This window comes from Psittacula echo, assembly GCF_963264785.1.
Source record: "Psittacula echo genome assembly, chromosome: 1".
NCBI lineage: Eukaryota > Metazoa > Chordata > Aves > Psittaciformes > Psittacidae > Psittacula > Psittacula echo.
In genome coordinates this window covers 86,473,221-86,490,663 of record NC_137735.1, presented here as the reverse complement: position 1 = coordinate 86,490,663, position 17,443 = coordinate 86,473,221, and the positions used below count along the sequence as shown (strand labels likewise).

The following is a 17,443-nucleotide window of genomic DNA, read 5'->3' as shown; positions in this document are numbered from 1 at the left end:
CCATGTCCTTGGTGCCTGCTAATTTCAGAGCTGAGGTGACCCCCTTTTGTGCTTTGCCCCAGAGCCACTGTGCCTCAAGAGGCCATGGATGAGTCAGAAACCAAATTAACTATTCCCCGGGTTTCCCGGTGTGTGCTGGCTCCCTCCCAAAGGATGCTGCGTGCCCCAGCAGGGTTGGAAGGGCTGCATGGGCTGGCAGGGAAGGGGATAGTAACAACATGGGATGTCAGGGGGGAAACCTGCTTCAAAATGCACAGGCCCCCAGTTTCATGCTCAGCGTGGTTCAGCCATGCTCATACTTGCTCTGGCTCCTCCTCTTTGGTGGGTAACTCAGCTGCCAGGCCACCTCTCGCACATCCCAGCGCAGGGTTACCCCTTGGGCTTTACCTCCTTGCAAAACACATGATGCCAGCCAAAATCTGGGGCCCAATGCCCACAGCAGCAGGGGTTGAGCTATCGTGGCTCATCTGAGGTGCCCCAGTGATGTGTGTGTGGTGTTGGCAGCCTGCAATAGCCTCCCACTGCCCCTTCCCTGTAGGGATGTGGCCAGTGGGCAGCAAGCTACTGACTGGGGCTGGGCTTGGGTCCTACATCGCACAGCACTGAGGCAACTTCCAGCAGTGGGGAGACCTCAGACCCTGACCTTGACCTACCCGTTGGCTCAGCGTTTTTCCTTCATCCTTTCATCAGAAATCCCAGGCTGTGGGAACATCTCAGGCTGGGGCTGGAAGCCCTGGAGTGCTGGCACAGCATGGGCATCCTTCCCAAAATGGTCCCTGCCTATGGCAGCCTACACTCAGCTGCTCCTTCTCTCAGGACATGCTTCTTATTGATTGCATCTCTAGCATGTGGGATTATCCTGAAACAAATGAAAGACAAAGCCACAAACCAGCTTCTTTTCTTCCCTTGGGATTGTTTTGCTGGAACTGCTTGGATTGTTTAACTGCTCCAGTGGGACACTGGCACAGGTTGCCCAGAGAAGCTGTGGCTGCCCCATCCCTGGCAGTGTTCAAGGCCAGGTTGGACGGGGCTTGGAGCAGCCTGCTCTAGTGGAAGGTGTCCCTGCCCATGGCAGGGCGCTGGAACTGAATGAGCTTTAAGGTCCCTTCTGACCCAAACCATTCTATGAATCTATGAATATTCTGGGTTGATCCAAGCCAGGATGGGCTTCCCAGAATGATTCCTAGCACCTGGTGTTGGTGCTCTGTACCAAAGGCCATCAGTGTGCTGCCTGCACCCACAGGTGTGGGCTGGGAGCAGACGGGGCTGTTCCTGACAGCAAACTGCCCCTGCTGCCAAAACCCCTCCCTGTGGGGACCCTGTAACACCCCCCTTTGCTCCCCTGGCCACAGGTACTCAGCAGACCCAGGGTGCCCTTTCTCCCACTGCCTGCCCGCCCGTCTCCAGAACGGAGGAGCCCGCCGGCCCCACCATGTCATCAGATCCCAGCGCCCCACCAGCGGTGCCCCCGCTGCACTCACCCAAGTCACCGGTGTGGCCCACCTTCCCCTTCCAGCGCGAGGGCAGCCGCATCTGGGAGCGCGGCAACCTGCTGCTGCGGGACCTGCCCAGCCCGCTCCCCACCAAGAGGACCAGGACCTACTCAGCGTGAGTACCCAGCGCACAGCAAGCGGGCTTGGGGCTGTCCTGCTCAGCTGAGCAGGGATCACAGTCACCAGCAGGACTCTTTGCGGCTGGTGCATGTTTGTCATTGTGGCACTCAGCATCTCTGCACCCGCCTGCCCGCAGTGCTGCAGGTGGGATCCATATACTCTCCCCAGGGAATGCTGTCTTTTCCTAGCAAACCCCTCCCTGTGCTGTCCCCTCAGTGAGACATCTCCATCCCTTTCCTCCTGCAGCACGGCACGTGCCTCCGCTGGCCCCATCTTCAAGGGTGTCTGCAAGCAGTTCTCTCGCTCCCAGGGCCATGGGTTCATCACCCCTGAGAACGGCACAGAGGACATCTTCGTGCACGTGTCTGAGTAAGCCTGGGGATATGTGGGGCTGCAGACCTGCGGGCTGGGGTTAGGAGGTCTCCGTGATGTGGGGATGAGGCTCTGCGTGTCCTCTACCCCCAAGGCGCAGCTAATGGGTGTCTTCTTTCCTTGGTGCTGGGTGGTCCAGCTCTTGGCCCTAGCCCCACTTCTCCTCTCTCCTGCAGCATCGAGGGGGAGTATGTTCCAGTGGAAGGGGATGAAGTGACGTACAAGGTCTGCCCCATCCCTCCCAAGAACCAGAAGTTCCAGGCGGTGGAGGTGGTCCTCACCAACCTGGCACCCCACACGAAGCACGAGACGTGGTCCGGCCAGATCATCGGCTCCTAGGCCCCGGGGGGGCCACTGGCCGCTCGGCCCCACAGAGCAAGCCTGCCCGGCCGCTCACACGGGGAGCCGAGGCGGCGGCGGGGCCGGGGCTGCCCCCAAACATGCAGGCGTTTACGTTCGGTGTCTTTTATAAGGTTACGGTTTCCTTTCTCTGTGTGTGTTTGTAAGTGTCTGTCGAGGAGGACGGGGAAAGCAGAGCCCTCCCCTGCCGCCCTCCAGCGCTGGGGGCAGTGCCGAGCCCCATGTCCCATTCCTTGCCTCGAAGGCCATGGGGATGAGGGGAACCAGCCCTACCCCTGGCCCACCGGTGCTGAGAGCGGGAGAGGGAAGTCTGGGGGGCTTGGCTCGTTCTCCTAAACCCCGCTTTGGCAAGATGGGCTCCCCAGTTGGTCTCACTGCCCACAGCACACCAGCAGCAGGGCATGCCGTGGGGCTGGGGGAAACAGGGCAGTGTAGGGCAGCGTATCACTATTGCTGGTAGTTGATGGCACCTGCCTGAGCCACATCCCTCCATCAACAGACCTCAGGTCAGCGGTGTCACAGGGAGGTGGGTGGCTTACAGAAGGAAAACGCTAAGGGACAAATGGCTGCTGGCAGGGTGCTGGGCCCTGTGCCCGCAGGGGCAGGGGTGCACTTGGCACCTCTGTGCTCCCCACCAACCCTGGGCTGGTAACGCACTTATTTTGGCTCCATACTGACGTGGTTTTGGGGGAGATGGCCGCGCCTTGTCCCCCCAGCCCTCTGGAGACCCCCCTTCCCATCTGTATGTGTGTGTGTGTGTGTGCATATCCATAGCTTGCCAGGGGAATGTGTGGGGCTGAGGGATGTAAGTAGCCTCAGCCACTTCTCCCCAGCCCCTCGGTGTAGGCAGGGTCTCGTATACAAAGCACAAACTTCTTTGGTTTTGGCCTTCTCTGCCATGTCCTGGCCAGGTGGGCTCAGGAGGGACAGGGCAGAGGTCAGTGGGACAAGGAGGACTTTCGCCGGGCTTGGATGGAGCTGACCCCAGGGGATGCTCCAGGAATCATCAGCATCTGAAAGGGTTTATTTCCAAGTGGGTCTGGGGAGCTGTCAGCCAGCTCCCCGGGGACCTGCTCCCTGCTGCTGGCCCTCAGCACTGATGGAGAGTGGCTTTCCACATCTTGCTGCCACTGCTGCAGTGGGGACAGGGGTCCCTTGTAAGCAGGGAGAAGGGACGAGGCTGCTGCCACACGGGCCAGCTGGGCCCTGGGTATTCAGGAGGATCCACTGCCTGCTGCCCCAGCCCAGGCTGATGTGGGGGTACCCCACAGCCCATCTCACTGCCAACCCCAAGCCTGGCTCACCCAGGGGCTGTGGTGATGCTGGCTCAGGCCCCAGGATCCCTGGGACACAGAGTCAGCTTGGCCAAGGCAAACCTTGATTAATTCGTTTGTTTTCCCTTTCCCTATTTTTTTGGGGGAATAAACTACAACCCCAGACTTGTGGTGTTTTTACAACTCTGGTGTGGTTCCCGCCTGTCTGACCATGTGTCAACCTTTGTAACATTGGCAATAAACCATTAAAAGTGACTTTCCCATGAGCCCTGCCCACCCTGGCTTTGTCCTGTGTGTGTCACAGTGGGGATGCTGCTGGCTGTCCCAGGTAAAGGATCTGGAGCACTCAGGGATTTATCCAGAGAGCATGGCCCGGGGGTTCTGGGGTGCTCCAGCTTTGCTCACGGACAGCAGACCATGAGCCTGGGACAGGAGGCTGCTGCCCACCGGGATGGGAACTGGGGCTGGTCCCCCACTGCTGCAGGGATTTTGGGTGCCTGCCATCTGGATGTGTCTCAGCCCAACAGAGCCTGGCACAACGCACACGCTGCCTCCAACCATTGTGTGTTGTAGCTTTAATAGGATCGATTTTATTTGTTTTAATATACATATATCTGTATTTAAATATATTTCTTATTTAACAGTTGGTATTTGCCAGACAGGAGCTGCCCATCGCACACAGATATGGAGCCACTTCCCAGCACAGGGCCCACCACATCATCTCACTCACACATACACAGGAGAACCCTCAACTCACACTGCAGGCACCCACTGGGTGAGGAACATCATGGCAAAGGGTCTCAGGGGCAGGCATAGGGCTCCCACCCCAGTGCTGTGCTTCATCTCTGCCTGCAAGAACATAGAGCAGGCAGCCGGGACTCTTGGCAGCCCTGCTTGAGCAGAAGGGTGGGAGCAGATGAGGCCCCTTCAACCTCAGCCATGCTGTGACTCTGAGGTGCTGCCCCAGCTACTTCTGATGGCATCCTCATCCCTCCAGCAGGACAGTGACTCCTGCTGTGAGGTGCCTTCAGCTGGCCCAGGCTTGGTGTAAGCCAGAGACAGGAACGGGGAAGGTTCCTGGGCTTCATGCCATCCATGCACACATGAGCTCTTGAGCAGACAGCGATGGCAGGTGCCTCGGAGGTCAACCCTGCCTCTGCTCTGCTTGCCCTGCAACCCCCCCACCCTGAGCAAGGGATGCGCTGCCACCAGGAGCAGCCTTGGACAGAGCCTGTCCTTCCCTTCAAATGTGCAAGTCATCTCAGCCCCCAAGGCCACCAGTGTCTTGTGACTTCAGGGCTGCTCTTCACTCATCACTGAACTCACAAGAGCTCCTGCTGGGTTTTAATCGACTTACAGGAAAGTTACCCCCCCAAACCGCACACATCACCTTGATCCACAGTGAAACAGAGAAGGAGGAACCACAAAACACACAATTCCTCCATGAAGGTTTCAGTGCCAAAAACAGTGGCCTGTGAAAAGAGTAGCCTGCATTCAGGTTTCTCCAACAGGTCCTCTTCTGCCATGCAACGATCTCTGGGTAGAAAGAGGAGTTTGTGCATTTGTTGGGGATTTCTGGATGCTGGGCAGACCCTTGTGCTCATGCAGATGGGATGCATCACAGACCTGACGTGTTGTAGAGTTAAGGAGGTGCAGTCAGGTGGAGGGGCAGCACCCCTGCTCCTGCAGCCAGGCAGCAGTGCCAAGGACCACTCAGGACTCTGCCCATGGCCACACAGGAGCCCTGCCCTGGGTCTACAAGTACCAACACATCTCACCTGATGCATGCAGTCCCTTGGTTACGGTGGTGGCAGCCAGCTGAGAAACTTCTCTCTGCAGTCCACCTATTAGGTGGGAGATGAAGAGCAATGGCAAGGACAGCAGGAACAGGAGAAAAAGGGGAGAGAAAACAGGACCAAGAGACAGGACAGTGCCATAGCAGCAGGGACGTGGTGAGAAGGGCTCATGGGGAGCAAAGGGGCGGGTTGCAGAACATTCACTATCTTCCAGGTCCACAAACACCAGGTACGTGTGCCCTGGGTAGCTGTAAGTGGACATCTCCCTGGAGGGGATCCCTGAGCTTCTCTGGAGTACCAAGTTGTGACTAGTGTCATTGGTGCAGCCGCATGTCCCAGCACAGCTGCCAGGAACAAAGGGGCAACATGAGGTCAAGGGCTAAAGGAGAGATGTGGTTTTGCAACGCATGAAGACCCTGAAGAGAGCAGCAGGACATGTGACAGTACTGGAGATCCTGCCTCCCTAAAGGTGACCATGTAAACTGAGCGTGTGGGATGAGATGGGGTGGAAAAGCAAACTTGGAGGGCACTGTTGAGGGGGTACCTCCATTGGCACTATGAACCAGGTATGGCCTGTGTTGGCCCTCTCTGAGAATGCCTCTGGCAGCAGGATGGAAAGCTGAGCACCGGGAAGGGAAGCGACCTGGTCTGTTATGAATGCCCTGGGTGAGGCTTTACACTGACACACTTGTGACACCTAATGGACGCGGCAGTGGGCAGAGGACCAGGAAGCCTTCTGCCCACAACTGCTCCACAGAGTGCCCTGCACACAGCGGGTGCCTGGCGTCCTCCAGCCACACCAAGCAAGGTCTCATTTGAGAACACAGGAAATGCATCCTGGGGTTTTTTTGAGAGCTAAAGAGAGAATGAGTTTCCTCATGAACCTGAGCAAAGCTCAGAGCAGAAGCCCAGTCAGTCATTTTAAAACTGTCATTCCCAGGTTACCTGTAGTGACTGGCATGGTGTGGCATTGAGGGGAAGGACATGGTGACCCCCCCTGTTAGGATGCCCAATGCTGCAACCAGCTGGGGTCGCAGCTACCCCTTCCTACTTGGAGCAAACAGCCTTCCTGGCCTCCTGCCTCAGAGCAGCTCCAGGGAGAGTGCCTGGGGCCTCAGCAGCCCCAACCTCCCCAGCCAAGGTGCAAAGGGGAGAGAAAGGTGAGACACATGCTCCCTCATGCAGAAGTGTTAAGAGAAACAGAGGGAAAAGAAGAGAAGAGGGGAGGGAGCATGGGATGGTCACACACATGCTCTTGTGACTGGCCCTTTCAATGCTTTCTGACCAAGAAAGCATCTACATTGCTGCCTACCCAGCCCAAACTGTCAAGAGAGAAGTTTTTCTGGAGGCAAGGAGGGTTTGGTCCTATGAGCCCCAGCAGCAGATGGGGAGTGCCAAAGGGCTGCTCAGCAAAGCCCCCTCCTGCACACCCACCTGCGCTCCCACCTTATATCTTGACCAGCTCGACACAGTGGGGACTTCTAGTCACCCTGAGCAGATCCCTCAAGTGAAGGTGCTTTTCCTGGCAGGGGAGAGGGCAGGGCTGGGGCAGGGCTGTGGGACCTGTGCAGTCAGCACTCGTTTGCTCTCTCCGGAAAGAAGATCTCGCGGCATCGCTGGACCGTGTCCTGTGGGCTCTGGACGCTGTGTCCCACCGTGCGGGGATCATCGTAGATCTCATAGTCGTTCCCTCCCTGCAGGGGGACAGAAAACAGGGAAAGTGTTAGCAGGGCATCACCAGAGCATTCTCATCCACGCTTCCACATCTGGCTCTGTCACAGGGGCTGTCAGGGCTCTGCTGTCCCAGGGAGGAAGAAGGGGCTGGGTTGCAGCCCTGCTCCCTTCCTCTTGTCTCCCCTCCTCTGTGCCATGGGAGGAATGTAGAAGAGATGGGGAAGGCCCAGGACCAGCAAAGCTTTTCCAGGGAGCCAGGAGCTCCCTGCCCTGCCTATGGATGAGCTAGCAAAATATGTGGTGGGCACATCTGGGGAGCAAAGGTTGCCCACATCTGGAAAGAGCTGAGTGGATGGCCAAGCTGGTCTACAGCAGCAAGGAAGCATCATCCTTCACTGCTCTAAAGGGAAGGTGAAGCTGTTCCTGCTATTGAAAAAGCCCTCTCCTAAGTGCATTTTGGGTCTTAGGGGCTGCAAGAGTGGCTGCACCCCCCGAGAGTGCCAGGGGTAGGAAAGCAATGCTGAGATGGACGTGCTCCCCAGCACAGTGACCCTGCCACCATCGTGAGCCTTCTGCAAACCTCTGTTGCACGAGAATGTCTCTTCCCCTGGCAGCACTGGAGGTGCCATGGGTGGAACCCACGCTGTGGAACCGTGATGGAGCAGCACCACGCAGGAGAGAAAGCGGCCACGCGAGGGGCGAGCAGGGGATACTCACAGGGGTCGTCTCGTTCCCAAAGAAGTGGATGGTGTCAAATCTCTCGTCATCGAGCACGTTGAGGCAGTAGCGCTTGTCCCAGCCCTCCGGGAAGACGTCGAAGCTGATCATGCCACCTGCCAGCACAAGGAAGGGCAACACTGGTGGGAGCTGACAGGGTGTCCCCCATGCTGGGATGGGAGAGGTCCAGATGTCTGTGTGCAGCCCCCAGCCCAAACAGCAGCCAGTCACCAGCTCTGCCCTGGTGTGCCTCTGCAGCATGTAGCTGTTCCTATGACAACAGGCTGGAGTGACATCAGTGTGGCTGTGGTGACCATCAGCACAGCTCCCCTGACTGCAGGCAGGCAGCAAGCAGGACCAGCACTGCAGGGGGGATGCTGGGATGCGAGGTCCCAAGAGATGCATCTGCTGGGAGACACTGTGGATCACACACATGTTCTGTGTCACAACGGGGAGCAATGGCCTTGGTGACTGGCACCAAGGCTCCTGTGTGAACATCACTGGCCCTCCTAGAGCGCTCTGAAGCTCCTTAACCCTGCAGGGACCGGGAGCTCTCAGCACCCTGCACACTCAAAGCAAACCCCACGCACCACACAGCTCAGGGGTCCCAGCTGGCCATGCTGCAGGCCCCACGCGTGCTCTGCACACTGATCAAGGGTGATCCATGGCGGTACCATCAAAGGCACGACCCTGGCCTGTCACCTCTTGCTACAACAGTCAAGTGTGAGTTGCTCACATCTGGAGGGGCACAAAGGCAGATGTGGCAGATGTACAGAGGTGAGGGAGCTTTCCCAGAGCACGCAGATGTGTGTGCACATGGACACCCACAGCCACCCAGGGTTAGCAGACTTCCAGCCCTTGCTCTTAGACCAGGCTTACCTCAGCACTGCGCTGCCTTTTGGGGGTTCTCAGAGGCAGCAGCTTCCCTGTCCTTGTGAGCTAGCACATTGCATGCATAGGCTGCAGAGCCAGAACCTTGTCCCAGTACCAACACGGGTGACAAGTTCCTCCCAAAACAAAGCCTTAGGGCACACGCATGTTGGGGTCTCGCCTGGAGCCAGGAGGAATGGGGATTTGAACTTGGGATGTGCGCCCTGCCAGTTCAGGTCTCTGCTCCTCTTGGCTTCATGGGGACCATCTGCTTCCTCAGGCACACTCTCCCTCTTCACAAATCATAGAATAGTTAGGGTTGGAAAGGACCTTAAGATCATCTAGTTCCAACCCCCCTGCCATGGGCAGGGACACCTCACACTAAACCATGTCACCCAAGGCCTCATCCAACCTGGCCTTGAACACCACCAAGGATGGAGCATTCACAACTTCCCTGGGCAACCCATTCCAGTGCCTCACCACCCTAACAGTAAAGAACTTCTTCCTTATATCCAATCTAAACTTCCCCTGTTTAAGTTTGAACCCGTTACCCCTTGTCCTGTCACTACAGTCCCTGATGAAGAGTCCATCCCCAGCATCCTTGTAGGCCCCCTTCAGATACTGGAAGAAATCCCAACCCTACTTCTCTTAGGAAGCAGGCACTTCTAGTAGTAAAGTAGACAGGTACCCACAGGGATAATCCCTGCTGGAGGAGAGGCACTGATCCCCCAGACCATTCAAATGTTCAGCTCCTGATGCCATGATCCTCTCCTCCCTGGCTGGCTGAGGTGTCCCTGTTGGAGCCCTCCTTGGAGCCTGAGGAGCTGGGGATGGTGTCTGTGTGTTCACCTTGTGGCAGAGGTTTCACTACCCTGGCAGGACACTGTGATATGTATGGGAGCAAGTGCCCTACAACCTCAGGGATGGGGATGCCCCCAGACTTGAAGCAGGAGTCAGCATGACAGCAGGAGCCAAACTTGTCTGACCTCATTAAAATCCTTCCTGGTTTTGTATCCAAAGCCATTTATCTGTGAAAAATGCTGCGTTTTGCTGCATCCTGGCCTTTTAAACACAACGAGGCAGCAAGAAGGGGCTCTTGATGCCGGTTGCAGAGGGTAGGAAATTGAAGGGAGAAGAGGTGGTGTGGAGGGCAGCCAGCACTGTCCCTTGCCTAGGCAGAGCATGGGTCTGGGGGGCTGCAGGGAGATCTTCCACCACCTCTGGGGCTTGTGTCCTCCACAGTCTGGGATAAGGCACATGGAGCCAGCCTGGCAGAAGAGCCCCATTCCCACGTGTTCCTGGTTTTGGATGCCTGACCTGAGACACACCTCTTTGTGGAGGAGCGGGGGGCCCGCAGCTCCCCTTGTCTCGAAGCCTCTACACAACAGGACCAGGCTCTTCATGGTGGTTTCCCAAAGTCAGAGGAGAGAAGCCCATTGTTCTGCTCTCATCCCCCGTGCCTGAGAGGACCTTGTCTTTCTCTGCTGTGACAAACGGTGTGTGTCAGTGCTGTGGGCAGCAGAGGATGCTGCTGGCAGGATGCTGAAGGGGCTCTAAGCAGGGGCTATAAGGGTGCCAGACCTGCAGTACTCATCCACGCTGGGTCAAGAGTGGGGTGTCACCTACTGGCTCTCAGCCTTGTCACCCCCTTTCCCTTTGGCTTAGGCTACCACACGGACCTTCTTATCTCACTCATACCCATGTGCCCATGGAGGGTCTCGTCCACCACCAGCCCCACTGCTTACACATCCTCATTTTGCTCTCCAGGCTGCCCAGACCCCCAGGATTGCTCAAGCCCCTCCTTTGGTTCCTCGTCTTCACTAAGGGTGGTTCTCACTTGCAAAAGCCACCCCAAGAAGTGGCCCTGCAAAAGCCCATGGCACGGAGCTGCAGGCTCCTCGCCTCTCACAGCTCTTCCTCCAAGAAGAAAGAGGTTTCCTTTGTAGCCAACCCTCCCAAGAAAACCCCGGAGCTGAGACATGCATGAGGCTCCCGTCTCATTCCTAGAGAGAAGCGCATGTGCCTGGAGCTCTGCTGGCCACCCTGCTGCTGATGCTGGAGCCAGAACAGACCTTCTGGGGAGGGGAAGCTCCGCAGAGCTAACTGGAATTAAGGCAGGGATAATGTGGCAGGACAAAATCCCTCCCGTCTGCCTGACTGCAAGGGAGGCGAATCTGCAGCACAGTTTATTCTCTGCTGTCTCCCTGCTTTGGATGTGAATGAGGTGTCCCTGCAGCAGCTCTCTAGGACTATTAGCTCCCTGTGCTCTTCCCTGGGTCTCCAGGCCCCAGAGGGAGCAGCCAGGATCCCTGCTCCCCTTCCCAGTATTTCATGGGAAACACAATGAAGGGGCCAGGCAAAGCCACGGAAGCTCCCTCCACTCACCTCGAGAGAAACGCAAGCCTTTGCCAGCAAACTCCCTCTGCAAGGCTGCCACAAACTTCTCCCGAATCCGCTCTTTCTGTGGAGCAAGGAGGAAAAGGGAGGAAAGAAGGTGGGATAATTGGATACTGACAGTCAACCAGAACTCACCGTAAGCTGTCTGCCCATTGCTCTGCTCCCTTCCCGCCTTCCCTGCACCCCAGTGCAAGCACATTTAGCCAGCTTTCACCAGTCTTGACCAGTGTCATGTAGAGGCCGGCAGCTCCAGCAGCTCCCAGGAAGACCAGGTCCCAGCCCTTCCTCGCTGCAGTTACTCCAAAGCCAAGTTCCCAACCCAGTCTCCAGCTTCGCTGCAGAAGCCTTGCCAAGTCCAACCGACCCCTCAACCCCAAGGAAGCTCCCCCAGGCAGACACTGCTGTGAGCACGGGCCAAGTGCTCCAGAGACCTGCCCAGCAGATCTGCCGTGCACCTCCCAGTCTGGAAAGCCCATTAGTTCCAGCTCTGTTGGGGCTGGGAGAGTGCAGGACAGAAGGCAGCTGCTGAGCAGCCTCTGGTTACTGTAAATGAGGAAATACCCTATTAAATAAGTGCCTTACTCCCGGGGGCTCTCCCACAGCACAAGGAATCCTGCTGGCCACCCCACTGCATTGGTGGTACCCAATGAAGTCAAATTCTTCCGTCTGTGTCTTTCCTTAGGTTTTCTGACCCCCCGGTGCTGTTTTCACCTTGCTGCATGTACTGGCCTGGTGCAGGTAAGACCTGAGGTCTACAAGCAGGTAAGACCTGAGACCTGTGGTGGTGCAACACCAGCAAAGGGGAGGGTGAGCCTGTGTACCTTGTCCAGCTCGGAGAACTCGATTCGCTCCTCTGGGGTGCAGCTGCGTCCGATGGGGGAGATGTTCAGCATCCCATTGCGAAACTCAATAAAGGTTCCTCTGTGGGTGGACAAGGGCACAGGGTTACTACGCAGGGAGAGAAAAACACACCTTCCCAGGGGAATGGCTGCTTTGTGAGACATGCAGTCCCTGCAGGGACAGGCAATAGGAGAGGAGCCATGCCCACTCACAGTACTTCATGCCAGGCGAAGACCAGGCATCAGCACCCCTGATTAGTGTCTCCAAGGGGCTCATAGTTTTGTAAAGGAGACAGTAAGAGGAGAGGAATAAACAGTTCCTGTGTGCCCTGGGGATGGGCTGGAAGCAACGAGCTTAGGTGAGATGATAGGAAACATTTTCTAATGTTATGAATAACTGCAAGGACAGAGGAGGCCACAAAGATGCTGCAGGGGTTGGAGCAGCTCTGCTCTGGAGGCAGGCTGAGAGTTGGGCTTGCTCAGCCTGGAGAAGAGAAGGCTCCGGGGAGACCTTAGAGCAGCTTCCAGTGCCTAAAGGGGTCCTCCAAGAAATCTGGAGAGGGGCTTTTTCCAGGGGCTGACAAGGGGAAGTGGCTTTGAGCTGACAGAGGGGAGATTTAGATTAGACATTAGGAAGAAATTCTTCCCTGTGACCGCGGTGAGGCCCTGGCACAGGTTGCCCAGAGAAGCTGTGGCTGCCCCATCCCTGACAGCGTTCAAGGCCAGGTTGGACGGGGCTTGGAGCAACCTGGTCTAGCGGAAGGTGTCCCTGCCTGTGGCAGTGGTGTGGAGCTGGATGAGCTTTAAGGTCCCTTCCAACCGAAACCAGTCTGGGATTCTACTGCCTGGACTGCACCAACTGCCTGATGGGACTGCGGCATCTCTACCCCTGGGGCTTTTAATAAGTGCTGGGTGCATTGGGTGAAGCTGGCAGTGCCTTGGGGCAGTGAGATGGAACAGGTCAGTGTAATCCGCTCCCGATGTCTGGCAGCAGGCTGACGAGCAATTACAACTTCTTTGTGGGACACAAATCAGGTAGGACCCGCCAGGGCCTTTGTCTCAGTTTGTCCCCCTGCACCTTTGACTGCAACTCTTACCTAAGTTTGCACAGACAGGACCCAGTTCCTGCTTGCCATCCTCACCTTGCACTGGGATCATTACTCTGCCACCTCCTCGGTGGGCTGGTTTAAAGCACTAGGCTGGCAGAAAACTGCTCCCTTCTTTTTACTTCGTTATAAACCCCCAGTTCTCTCCGCTTATCACCTTGGAATAATTCACTGAGGGTTCAGATAGGTACCAAGGCTTGTAGGGCAGTGAAAACAGGGGACAGGTGGCAGCACTGCCAATTGGGAAACAGACTGAAACTCTTGTGGAAACCTGGCTGGAGCAGGGAGATCTCCCTCCCTGTCCAGCAGAGGAGCCCTGAGCTCATTACCACCCTGATGTCCCTCCCAACCCCGTGCACTGTGTCTCTGTGGCAAAGTGCTACCACTCTGAGACTGGGGGAAATACTCTCAGCCTCCTGTCCGGAGCAAGGAATGGACACCTGGGCATGGAGAATGGACATGGGGAATGGACACATGGGCAGCCATGCCTGCAGCCTGGGAGCAGCATCTCCGCAGCACAAAAGGTTCAGCAGCTCATGCCCCAAGCCAAGGCTTGGGATATGGGGTTTAAAATCCATGCTCTGCTAGAAATCCCATAAGCCTAAATCCACAGAGGCACCTGGGAGCTGAAACCTTGCCAAGCTGTTGGGCAACCAGACAGCAATGAGACAACCAAGCAGCCTTGAGAGTCCCAGCCCATGATTCTGGGGCATGTTTTGCTGTCAGCCCTGTTGTAAAGAGCCACTCTGGCCTTCCTGATCGGTCACTGTATTGCCACATGGTGACTCACATCAGGCAACTGATCAGGATCACAGTTTAGCAACTTTTACCAGCTTACAAACACAAATGGAGAGCAGGAACAAACCAGCCAGGGCAAGATGAGGGCAGAGCTGCTGCTTGCAACAGTGCTATTGGCTCATGGTTTGTGAAACCATGGTCTGAGGGGTAATTTGATACTGCACCCAGGCTGGTTTAACTGTAAGCTGCCTCTGAAAGAGGTCCTCCTGCTCTCCCCTTCTACCTTCATGCCATCTCTTCCCTCTCCTTTCTGTGATAACAGGATGAGCTGATCCAATGGAAAACTACCCTTTTCTTTCCTGGTAGTGGACTAGTCTTCCTTCAGATGAGGTGTACGAGTCCAATGCACCCTGTGGCTGCTGGATTCCATGGAGGAAGCAGACAGAAACCACGGGGTTAGAACCAGTGTGAAGCTGTGTGCTCAGACGCTGGGCCTCCCATCTAAAAAGCTACTGTTAATCTGCTTGAAAATCATAGGACCAATGATGCCTGCTGCACTGACTGGTAACGAGCTGGTACCATTGTCCTAAATGAAATGCACACAGTGGCTGTACCCCGATGCACACAGGGGCTGTACCATGCTTCCCAGGGAAGAAAATCCAAAGAAAAAAGCAGGCATTATGCTAAAAAATAGCGAAGACTCTTCAGAAAAAAAGACCCCCCTCCATTATTTGCCCACAGTGCCCAGGTTGCTGGGTCGGTGATCCTACATGGGACCTCTAGATGCTAAGATAAAGCCTGGAGCAAGGCAAAGTCAGTAGCTCAGCTGTTCTCAGGCCAGCTCTGGAGCTCAGAGCTCCATAGCAATCAGTGATATAACTGCCATTTGCATGGGTTCGGGCCATTACCGTTTCTTGGGCAGCTTCAGCAGTGCCATGTAGTTGAGACAGAAGTTGATCAGATCCTGCAGCAGTTCTTCTCCCAAGTGGTCCTGGATGGCCTGAGGGAAGAGAAGGAGCGAGGAAGATGCTTGACCTCCCAAGAAGCCCACCCAAGTACATGAACTGGAAGCGTGAAACTTTCCGATCTGGCATTTGGCGGGGGGGGGGGGGGGGGGGAGAAAAGAGGGGCCAGGCATGCTCCCCATGGCACGTAGGGCATGGGGAAGGAGCAGCATGGCTGCAAGGGGGCTGGACCTACCTGCTTGGCGACCAGCTGGCCGTTCTTGTATTGCACTGTGCCATTCTCTGCAAAGACGTAGTCAAACTTATCAATGACTGTGGGGGAAGGAAACAAAACCATGAAACGTGGGCACTGCCTGGGAAAAGGGGTCAAAAGGACTGGGCTGAGGACTGAGCCCGCCATCCTCCTGCTTCCTTAGGGCCACACTGCCCGCATCTCCCATGCTCTGCAAAGGGCCACCGACCCTCTCTGCTCACCGCAAAGCGAGCATGGAGATTATCTTCTGCTCGCATGTGGGGAGCTGACGCATGCAGGGGGGAAACGACCTGACCGAGGTCACGGGGTGAATCAATGGCAGGATGAAGATAAGGGCTCCAAAATACCAGGCTTTCAACTACGTGCGTGTCATTCTGCTGCCTGTCCTCCGCTCCCCGCTGCCAGCGTGCCGGGGCCATGCAGTTACCGGTTACCTAACTCCAGCCCCCGGTCACACAGCGATGCCGACTCAGCAGCCGGCCTCAGCCGGGAATTTCTCAGCCTCCCCTCGCTATCAAGGAAGAGCTCGGAGCCCAGCCGCGCCTGGCATCCATGCCAGAGGAGGAAATCACGGCGGAGGGAGCAGCGGCTGCCCCTCGCCCTCCCGCTCCCTCCTTTACTCCATGTCCCCAGTGAACACGATGAGGAACCCCCGGACACCCCACCACGGCGCAGCAGGTAGCAAGGGTCTCCTGCCCGCGATGGGGGGAGCCGTCAGAGCCCAGATGAAGGCAGTACAAACCCAGCGCCGGAGCCGGCAGCGCTGCTTGCAGCACCCATTCCTGCCTGCTCTCCACAGCGGGAGAAGGATTAGCAGCGGCTGCGGCCCGGGCACGGCCATCCGCAATCCCAAGAGCAGGCTTGGGGTCAGGCTTAGGACACGGGGGAGCCCATGGTGCGCGCCTCACCTTCATCGCCGTCCCCCAGCTGCTCGGCTATCTTGGCGTAGTCGGAGCCCCCCACCACGCCGATGTGCACCCTCTCCCGCAGCTCCCGCAGGAACGCGTCCACCTCCGGGTCGATTTTCTGGCGGGGAAGCAGGGGGTGAGGCCCCGCCGGCGGGACGCGCTCCGCCATGCCGAGCTGGCCTCGGACCTCGCTTCCCGCCCAGCCCCGTGCCCCGCTACCTGCCGAGCCGGTGTCAGGGTCCCATCCACGTCGAAGAGGCACAGCACCCGGCCCCGCGCCGCCGCCATCCCGCCGCCCACCCGGCCTCTGGCAGCAGGAGGCGGGACCGCGCTGAGGCGGCGATGGCGGCCGCGCCGCCCTCCCGGGCAGCCCCGCATCAATGCGCGGCCACGGAGGACCCCTCCACCAACCATCATCCGTACCCACAGGTGGTCGAAGGTCGCTTCCGTGTTGCCTTAGCGTGTGGGTCTTGAATGCCTTCCCTTCTTCAGCTCTTTCTGCTTCAGAACCCTAACGAAGGGCCTGGGGTTCCGCGGGGAGGAACGTGTCTTTACATTTGTTGTTGCTGCAGTGCCCCCTGTATTTAGGGGCTGGGGTCGGGGCTGAGCTGCCGGGTAAGCTCGGCTCCCGCGGGGGTTTCTATGTCCTGAGGAAGGGGACCGGAGCGGCGTGCATTCACCCTGCCAGTGCCCATGCCTCACCCTGTGCTTCTAATAGGATGCTGCCAGTAGCTTGTACGTTCACTGGGGCAGTGCAGTTTTCAGCCTCCAAGCCCCTACACAAAGCCAAATCTATTCCTTGCTGTAACTTTTTGCTTTGACCTGCTTAAGCAATTACCCCACGAGTCATTTAGGATTAATCGACCATCTGGCCAGGCCATATTCATAGGGATCCGTGTTATGCTGGCCTGGCACGCAATGGTGGACAGCCTGCCTGGCTGCTGTCTCCTGCAACAACTCCTGGGTTATAGTCCAACATCAGAAACAACCTATGCGGAACATCCAGTGTGTTTTGCTCAGCAGTTAGCTTTGCCTTCGGTCCCCACATCATGCTCACGGTGCTGAGCTACATTGGAACTGGTGGAAGACTTTATTATGGTCTGATTGGTTTTCTTTCCCTCCGTATTACTTGGTTCCAGGACACAGTGCAGCCCCTTGTCCCAGTCTTCCACCAGATTCCTCTCAAAACGAAGCATTCAGGTGGCTTCACAGATTCTGGTTTTCAGTCATGATTTTGATTTTCCTGCCCCCACTCCATGGAAGGGGGATCTACAGAAACAGTGTTAATAATTTACCTCTGTGCCGTTGCCTTGGACAAAGTTTACCTCCACGTCCTCAGCTGCTTGCTGAGGGAGGCATTGATTGTGTTTGTGCATTTCCACACTGTTCCAGTGAGTTGCCAGGCAGTCTCGCATGGCTATTATTTGCCCTGGCATTGGTGTTCCTGCAAAATCACAGCCCTGTTGCCTTCTGTATCAGACCCTGGTTATAAGCTCCCACCTCTGGAAAGCTGGACTCTTCTCCCACAATGGTTTCTCAGTACCCAGATGTTAGCGTGCAG

At 56.8% G+C, this 17,443-nt stretch overlaps 2 protein-coding genes across 3 annotated transcripts; one reads left to right on the top strand and one right to left on the bottom strand.

The window, feature by feature from the left end:
• Positions 1-1,432: 1,432 nt before the first annotated feature.
• On the top strand, positions 1,433-2,324 carry CSDC2 (cold shock domain containing C2; the record flags this gene model as incomplete). Its single annotated transcript, XM_080612802.1, has 3 exons — positions 1,433-1,608; positions 1,860-1,982; positions 2,162-2,324. 3 exons carry the CDS (start codon positions 1,433-1,435, stop codon positions 2,322-2,324), a joined length of 462 nt encoding a protein of 153 aa, XP_080468928.1.
• A 3,101-nt stretch (positions 2,325-5,425) lies between these two features.
• On the bottom strand, positions 5,426-16,170 carry PMM1 (phosphomannomutase 1; the record flags this gene model as incomplete). Of its 2 annotated transcripts, XM_080628187.1 has the most annotated exons (9): positions 5,426-5,463; positions 6,979-7,109; positions 7,807-7,922; positions 11,062-11,137; positions 11,895-11,994; positions 14,665-14,756; positions 14,957-15,033; positions 15,883-16,000; positions 16,102-16,170. In XM_080628187.1, 8 exons carry the CDS (start codon positions 16,168-16,170, stop codon positions 6,987-6,989), a joined length of 771 nt encoding a protein of 256 aa, XP_080484313.1. In that variant the 3' UTR covers positions 5,426-5,463; positions 6,979-6,986. The 2 variants fall into 2 exon arrangements, with proteins under 2 accessions (XP_080484313.1, XP_080484312.1); XM_080628186.1 differs by lacking the exon at positions 5,426-5,463 and having other exon boundaries at positions 6,779-7,109.
• Between the last annotated feature and the right edge of the window lie 1,273 nt (positions 16,171-17,443).